At 35.0% G+C, this 9,055-nt stretch overlaps 1 protein-coding gene across 1 annotated transcript in view; it reads left to right on the forward strand.

The window, feature by feature from the left end:
• CACNA2D1 (calcium channel, voltage-dependent, alpha 2/delta subunit 1) overlaps positions 1-9,055 on the forward strand; it is a 560,165-nt gene that overhangs the window by 300,666 nt on the left and 250,444 nt on the right. The window contains exon 4 of the mRNA XM_006834341.1: positions 3,966-4,025. Within this exon, the coding sequence (XP_006834404.1) occupies positions 3,966-4,025 (60 nt within the window). The remainder of the gene's footprint in view (positions 1-3,965; positions 4,026-9,055) is intronic.

Here is a 9,055-nt window from a genome sequence, read left to right on the forward strand (position 1 = left end):
GGGCATAAATAGGAGTCTCTTCCAGTCAGTTAGCCTGGTAATTTTCTTCCAGATTTCTTGGCATAGATGAGTGAGTGCCTCCATTGCTGCATCAGTTTGTTGAATGATTTCAATTTGTATGTCATCTTCTGGTGTATTATTCTTTGCCAGTGCCTTCAATGCACCTTGACCTTTTTCTTTCAATATCATTAGCTCTTGATCATAGGTTACCTCTTCAAATGGTTGAACATTAACTATCTATTTCTATTGCAGTGACTCTGTGCAGTCCCTTCATGTTCTTTGATGCTTTCTGCATCGTTTAATATTTTTTTGCCTGTAGCATCCTTCAATATTGCAAGTCGACACTTGAATTTTTTATTCAGTTGCCTCAACTTAAAGAATGTTGAGCGTGTTCTTCCCTTTTGGCCTTCTAACTCCAGGTCTCTGCACATTTCATTATAATATTTGACTTTGTCTTCTCGACCTACCTTTTGAAATTTTTTATTCAGCTCTTTTACCTCCTTATTTCTTTCATTTGCTTAGCATCTTTCCACTGGAAAGCAAATTTCAGAATCTCTTCTGACATCCATTTTGGTCTTTCCCTTGTTTTGCTTTCTTAATTATCTTTTGCTTTCTTCCTGTATGATGTTCTTGATGTCATCCCACAATTCTTTTGATCTTCGGTCTTTAGTGTCTAATGCATCAAATCTGATCTGTTCCACAGCCTGCCCACAGCCTTCATTTGGCTGATGATATGGAGCTTTTCCACCATCTTTTTCCACAGATGTAGTCAATTTGATTTCTGTGTATTCCATCTTGTGAGGTCCATGTGCATAGTCATGTTTACGTTGCTTAAAAAAAGGTATTTGTAATGAAGTCATTGGTCTTGAAAAATTCTATAATGTGATCTCCAGTATCATTTCTATCATCAACACCATATTTTCTAACTATGATCCTTCCTTTGCATTCCAACCTTTGCATTCCAATCACCAGTGATTATCAATACATTTTGATTCCATGTTTGATCCGTTTCAGATTGAAAAAGTTGGTAGAATCCTTTAATTTCATCATCACTGGCTTTTGTGATTGGTGTGTAAAGTTGAATAATAGTGGCCATTAACTGCTTTTCTTTGTAGGTGTATAGATACTATCCTATTACAGTCAGCATTGTACTTCAAGACAAATCTTGATAAGTTTTTGTTTGTTTGTTTATTTTTTTGATGGTGAATGTGACACCATTCCTGATGAATTTGTCATTCCCAGCATAGTAAACCATGTGATTGTCAGATTCAAAATGGCCAATGACATTTCATTTCAGTTCACTAATGCCTAGAATAATCATGTTTATGTGTTCCATTTCATTTTTAACAATTTCCAATATTCCTAGATTCATACAGTATACATTCCACGTTCTGATTATTAATGGATATTTACAGCTGTTTCTCTTCATTTTGAGTTGTGCCCCATCAGCTTGAAGGTCCCTAGGGCTTTACTCCATTCATGTCATCACAGTCAACTCTACTTTGATGAGGCAGCTCTTCCTCAGTCCCATTTGTGTGCCTTCCAACCTGAGGGGCTCATCATCTGGCATTATATCTGATAGTATTATGGTGCTCTTCATCATGTTTCAATATCCAATATTCTGGTATTGACAGTGTTTCATTGTTATTCATAAAGTTTTCAGCGACTCAATATTCAGAAGTAGTCTGTCTCTCTTTCTTTCTAGTCTTTCTTTGGAGCTCAGCAGATACTTATCCACCATGGGTGACCCTAATGATATTTAAAATATCCATGGCATAACTTCCAGTATCACAACAACATGAAAACTACAACAGTATGACAAACTGACAGACAATTGGTAGTAAAAACAGATATATAGTAGTTATATTCCAAGCTGCCTATATCTTACTGGGAATAGAAGCTACTCTACTATTATAAGAAATGTTCTTATGAGGTTATTGTTTTTTTTATCCATCAGTCGCTGGACTTTTATAGAGATAACTCAAGCTTAAGTTCGTTGTAGCGAAAGCAAAAACAGCTTGAAGTAATAAACCAACATGAAATTTTTATTTTTCTAAAATTTAACCTCGTAAGTTTTGTCTCTTATGTTTAGTACATATACTATAATTGCTATTATGTTGTTGTTGTTAGGTGCCATTGAGTAGGTTACACTTCAGCAGCCCTATTGCACAATATAAAAAACACTGCCTGGCCCTGCTGCATCCTTATAAATGCACTTATGCATGGTCCCATTGCTGCTGCCACTGTGCCAATCCATCTCATTGGAGTCTACCTCCTTTTTCCTGACTCTCCAATTCACAGAGCATGATATCCTTCTCTAGATACTGGTCCCTTCTGCTACTATCCTGTGCTTGTTCTGTGGGATAGGCCACAGATGAACTGTTTTTTAAATGGACACAGAAAGAAAATGGAATTATAATTACTCTTTAAAGTTGTAACTGATTTGTGTGTTTATTCAAATGTAGGCAGTATGGCCCTAGTCTGTGCTCTTAATCACTAAATATTACTATCTCTTTACTGGTAGCGTAGTGGTTACAAATCAGGCTGCTATTCTCACGTTCAGCAGTTTGAAACTACCAGCTGTTCCACGGGAGAAAGATGAGGGTTATTGCTCTCATCAAGATTTACTCTTGTCAAGCCTTGGAAACACTATAGAGGGTCGCTATGAGTTGGAACCGACTCGACAGCATAGAACAACAACAACAACTTGTAAAGCATATGACAGGGATAATAGTAAAACTGGAAAGTGTAACTAACAGAAAGGAAAAATAATAATTGTTCTACAAACAGTGATTGTCAGACTTCCACTACACGAGACATTTGATCTCCAATTGTCCTTATCAGAATAGATGTTTCAAGTGCTAAGAGAACATAGGTCAGCCTCCACTTTCTACCTTTCTACTTACGTGTGGTTATGAATCGGACTGCGAACCTTAAAGTCAGCAGTTTGAAACTACCAGCTACTCCACGGGAGAAAGATGAGGCTTTCTGCTCCCGTAGATTTACAGCCTCAGAAACCCTGTACAGGGTAGCTATGAGTCAGAACCGACTCCACAGCACCTAACCACCATTTTACCATAAAAGTATGAAGGTGAAACAAAACTGTTGCAGCTCTGGGAATCCTGAAAGTGTTTACTACTCAGACTATCTCTTAAATAATTTCTAAGAATGTGCTTTTACAAGGCAGAAATGATTGCTTTTATGACTTTTGGTAAAAAGTAAAAAAATTATTAAAAAATGCTTAATATAGTGCCTAAGGAGCCCTGGTAGCATAGTGAGTTGGGCTGTCTAACTGCAAGATCAGCAGTTCAAATCTACTAGTCACTCTGAAGGAAAAAGATGAGGTTTCCACTCCCATAAGATTTACAGCCTTGGAAACCCTGTACAGGGCTGCTTTGCGTTAGAACCAACTCCACGGCACACAACCACCACCTCCATCACCACTATAATACTTGTTTTTGTTGTGTACCATCGAGTTGTTTTGGACCCATAGCAACCCTGTGTAAGGTTTTTGAGGCTGTAACTTGTTACGGGAGCAGATAGGACATTCCTCTCTCGGTACCATTCTTTTCCACTCAAAGAGAAGCACATGCTATAAACATCTTTGCTAAAAGTAGGATTCTGTCAAGATTAATATATTCTCTTGAATAAATGTTTTAATAAAAATTAAAATGTTGGTTATTGAAAGAAACCACTCATAGAGGATGCTCCTGTTGATGATGGCAGAGGTAATAAACATAATGGAATTTAAGAACAGTGTTTTATTTATATTATTAAAGAAAAAATACACATACATCAACTTTATTAGGTTACCTTACTAAATGATTCAGAATTTATGAATCATAAATAAGGAGTCACTTCTGGTATTATGTCCTTGTAATTGATTAGAAAACCCAAGTACTTTGTATAGCAATTACATGTTCATGTGGTCATTTGAATTCTATGATTTATTGTATCTTTTTCAGCGCCTGGCTGGGGAAGCAGAGAGAGTTCAAGCCGCCCACCAGTGGAGGGAGGATTTTGCAGTAAGACCTTTTTTAATCACTTGATTTCAGTAGATTGAACTTTTGTATTTAATTAATTCTTTTTGCATTCAAATAATTTTTCAGTGATAGATGTTTTGGAATTTGGGGGCCAACAAACAACTATACTTTTTTTGTTATTTCCAAAAATTGCAATTTGGAAACCTAAGTCAGTTAAGTTGCTCAAAATGTTCTTGCATATATTCTATATTTGTTTTTTGTTTTTTTGTTTTTTAATGTTCCCTGAAATGTGCTCCAATTCTTAAAAACAGTTATAAAATCAATCACTTCTAAAAGAGTACAAAATTTGCAAAATCAGAATAATCATTATATATATTTTGATTATATGCATTGTAAACCAAGTTGCTTTAAGTATTTTGATCTTGCAAGAAATAGTATGCAGTTTGTAATCACCATTTTGGTTGGCAATATGATTAAAGTGAATATGAAAGTATTAGGCCTCAAAATTTAATATGCTGCACTTTAGCTAGAAATAATCTTTCTCCTTTAGCCTACTTTCAGGTCATATTGACTGATAATAACTTTCTTATATCTTTTTTATGAACTTGCTTTCTATTCCAAGAGTTGTTCTATTTATGATCAATTATACAAATATCAAAAGTGATCCTGTGCTGAATTCAGTGGGTCAGTCTATCTGTTTATCTATTTATCTATTACTATGACAATTCTGTTCTTGTTGTTATTGTTAAGTGCCATCCAATTGGTTTTGACTCATAGTGATCATGTATAGGGTTTCCACGGAGTTGCTGGTGAGTTTGAACTGCTTAGCTGGCCATTTGAACTGACCTGTGGTCAAGTGCTTATTCTACAGTACCACACCAGAACTCCATAATGACAATATGGTGGTTATGTGCCATGGAGCCAGTTCAAACTCACAGCGATTCTGCAAAGGGTTTCCAAGACCGTAAATCTTTATGAGAGCAGAAAGCCTTACCTTTCTCCTATGGATCAGCTGGTAGTTTTGAACAGCTGACCTTAAGGTTAGCAGCCCAACTCATAACCACTATGCTAACAGAGCTCCTTATCATCATGTTAAATTATCGTAGGAAATAAATGGTTTAGCCAGTACGTATTAGGAGTTGTAAGAAGAAAGTGGGAGAAATCTTAAAGCAAAAACTATTCTTAACTTCCTTCTAGATTACCTTTCAATTTTTTACAGTTTATAAGAAATTTATATGACATCAAAAGATAGTGTAAAGGAATACACATTTTACAATCCTGAAAGCATTTTCTGAATATGCTTCTCAATGTACTGTGAATGTATGTACACTGAGAACTGATATTTTCGTATCTTATCTTGTCAGCTAAATGTCTTTACAATAGTTGTTTTGTTTGAAATACCTTAAGGAGCTACCATGTTGAGATGTTGTTGTTGTTATAAACTGTCAAGTCAGTTCTGACTCATAACGAGCTGTATAGGGTTTCCAAAGAGTGGCCAGTAAGCTTGAACCACCCAACTTGCAGTTCAAATTGACCTTGCAGTACAAGTGCTTATCCTACAGAGAACAGACCTAATGAAGATTCTTAATCTTCAGCTTTTAATGATAGGAAAATAGGATACATTTCTCCTGTTTTATATTTTATCCCCATACATATTGCAAGGTTAAGCAAGTATCTCAGTTCCAAACTACAACTCAAAGTTAAACTTGTGGAGGGAAATTTGAAATTGTCAACATAAAATCTCTGCTTAATTTATGAAACCACAGAAAACAATTACAAATTTCATCAATATTTTAACTAAACGTTTTTAAATATTTAATTTGAAGTTGAGTGGTATCCTTATTGTTTTTTAAACTATTTAACTATTTGCATCAGTACAATGGTTCTTTAATGCCATACTTGAATAATTTAACACCAAGATGATTTAGAAGGAAAAATAATTTCCTAAAAGGTACATTAACATTTCAAAAAGAAATATAACATTCTGGCTCTTCCCTCAAGTATAAGTAGGAAAGTTTCATTAATATTTCTTAGGCAAAATGTTGATTAACATCCCCTGCTGTGTAATGTAGAGAAATATCATAAACAAGAACACAAAGCAAAGCTCATGTTGGCAACAAAAAAGGGCTCATGTAACTCACTGACTCCTTCAATTGCATTCAATTCCCAACTGAATGTACAATTGAGGGGACAAAGGGCATACACTCTAAATGGATTAAGATTTATGCGGTCATGCATTTACAAGTTCAAACCAATGTTTGTAAATAAGCTGTCTACCAGCTGCTTTTCAAGTCTCTATGCAATTTATGGGTGTTAAAGGTGACATTTCATGTCACTTACGATGGACAAATTATTTTATTAAGGGCAGGTGGTAGAAAAGAAAAAAAGGCTCGGAAGACACATTGTTCCGCATGAAATAATTGCTATTATTTCTACTGAACAGATCTTTTCCAGTTGCATTTGAAATCTCATTTGATTGCATTGCAATGGTTGGTTAACTAAAACAATTTTGTTTCCAACTAAGTCTGCAATATTAATTGTTCTTACACATGTATAAACATAAAGTGTGCCTAATTTGTATTTTAATAAGTAGGATCTTTATGTATGGCTTAGTAGCATCGGCTTGTTACTCTGCAGCCTGAGTAGAAAGTCTAAAAAGTGGCCAGTAAATACCACATTTGAAAACCTCCTTTTAGCTGCAGCTTCACAGAAAAAGTAAATTAGAAGGTGAAACATTTTCTCTTGAGTATTATTGAATATCAATCAGGTTGATTTAGTTTTATAATAGTGAGCTTTAACCTTATTACTATAAAAAGCTCTTTGTGAGGTTCCTGTTTTGAAATGTTGCTTTAAATGTTGCAATATTTTTAAAGTTTGTTTTTATATGAGTAAAATTAACAGTCATGAGCATTAAGTACTTACTTATTTCATCTATATTCATTTCATGGAGTTGCATAATTTCTATTGATTACATCATAAACAATTGTGAATATCTAAATTGTGAAAACATATTCTACTTATGTTTATTACAAATTTAAAGACATACTCTATTTTAAATTAAAATTTTGATTTAGGTTCTGAATATGAAATAACTGGCTTCATGGAAACAAAAGGAGAATTATGGTACTGTCTGTCTTAAGTAATAAATGAAAGAATTTAGTAGATCATCAAGATTATTTTAGGCTAAAGCTGGATTTTACCTTTCTAAATTTCCACATTTTGTTAAGTTGTCCTTTTGAAATCAAGAACGTGCATAGTTTAGTATATTTTTGCAACTTGTCGTCTACATAGAGAAACAAAGTTTTTTCCACTGTTTCTTATTAAGAGTACTAACAATCTGTCATCAATATCATGCTAGATTAAAAGGAGCTAAAATGTAAAATTAATTTAGCCAAATATGTTGGGAACTACTGAAAGGCAAACTTATGGTCCCTTCATTCTTTTTGTTCATATGTATTAACCAATGCTCTTGGTAAGAATGGTACCACGTAGTAGACATCGGAGTAGAAAGTATTGGCCTTTAACTTTACACTGTTATCTGTTCTAGGTGCTAAGGAAGTAGCAAAATGTTTATCCATTAAGTATCCCAAACCAATGGTTTCATTTTGAATGATTTTTAGTATTTTCACTTATATTTCTGACTTTATTTGCTGTTAATTTTTTAAAAAGCCAATGTCATATGATACTACAGTAACCCCAATAACCCACTGACATTGAGTTGATTTCAACTCATAGCAACCTTATAGGATTGAGTAGAACTGCTCTCTTGGGTTTTCTGTAAATTTTTATGTAAGCACACTGCTTTATTTTGTTCCACACAGCAGCTCTTGATGTTGTGTCTGCCATTGAGTTGCTCTCCATTCATAGCAATCCTGTATAGAGTTTCTGAGTGCAGAAAAGCAGGTGACTTTGAAATAATGACCTTGTGGTTACCAATCCAGTCTTTCAATCCCCTAACCTTTTGGTTAGCAGCCCAGTGCTTAACCCGCTGTGGTACTGGTGGTCCTTGATAGTAGTCCAATCAAGCCCCTTATAGTAAGACGCTATGATGGTAGGTTCTGCAATAATTTAGGTAGTGGTGGCACTAGATACATTTCTTCTTTTTTCTCCAAGGAAGAGAAGGAGTTGGTGGAAAGAAGGATTATGCTAGGTGGAGAAATAGCAGGAATTCTTGATTTAGGAAATGGGAAAATAGAGAGCAGTCCTGTTGTGGTATTGTAGGATAAGCACTAGACCATAAAATCGGTCTGAACCACAGAGTTTGTGGTTCAAACTCACCAGCTACTACTCCTTAGAAACCATATATAGGGTCTCTATGGACTTCTGGTGTGGTGTTGCCGGTTAATGCGGTAAACTGCAACGTCGGTGTGGGCCGTTAAGACCGGCAGTTCTAACTCACCAGTTGCTCCTTGGAAACCCTGTACAGTGTCGCTATGAATCAGATCCCCACTCAATGGCACTTAACAATAACAACATGGTTAACAACAACAAATATTTTTTCAAACAATATACTGGCCTAGTATTCCAAGTTTGAACTCATTAAAACAGTACACGATTATTAGAAGATTCCTGGAATTGCTGCCAATTTTCCAAAAATTTGAGTCATGCAAAGTACCAGAATGAACCTTGTTCATCTTTAAGATAGAATGCTTTACTGACACCCAGGGCATCAAATTGTAGCTGTTACTAAGTGGTTTGTACATGGTGATTTCACTGACCTCTCCATAACTTGAGTTGCATTTTATTGCAATTTTTGAATACTTTAATTTGCATTAAAATTCAGGTTTACTATATTAATTTCTCAACCACAAAACAAGTAAAAAGATGAAGAAATATGTGAGCATTTTGAATTACCACAAGTTATGTATGTAATCACCACCACCATAATGTATAGTTATGCAGATTTGTGCTATAATCTTTCACCTTTCAACTTCTTGTTAAAACCTTCAGTAACTCACCGTTTTGCATATATGACATACTCGAACCTTCATAGGAGTCTCCATGTGGTGCTGTATACACTCTTTGAAAACCATATACAAGGTTACTATAGGTCAAAACTGACTTGGCAGTGC

The sequence above is a fragment of the Chrysochloris asiatica genome, unplaced genomic scaffold (genome assembly GCF_000296735.1).
Source record: "Chrysochloris asiatica unplaced genomic scaffold, ChrAsi1.0 scaffold00010, whole genome shotgun sequence".
In the NCBI taxonomy this organism is placed as follows: domain Eukaryota; kingdom Metazoa; phylum Chordata; class Mammalia; order Afrosoricida; family Chrysochloridae; genus Chrysochloris; species Chrysochloris asiatica.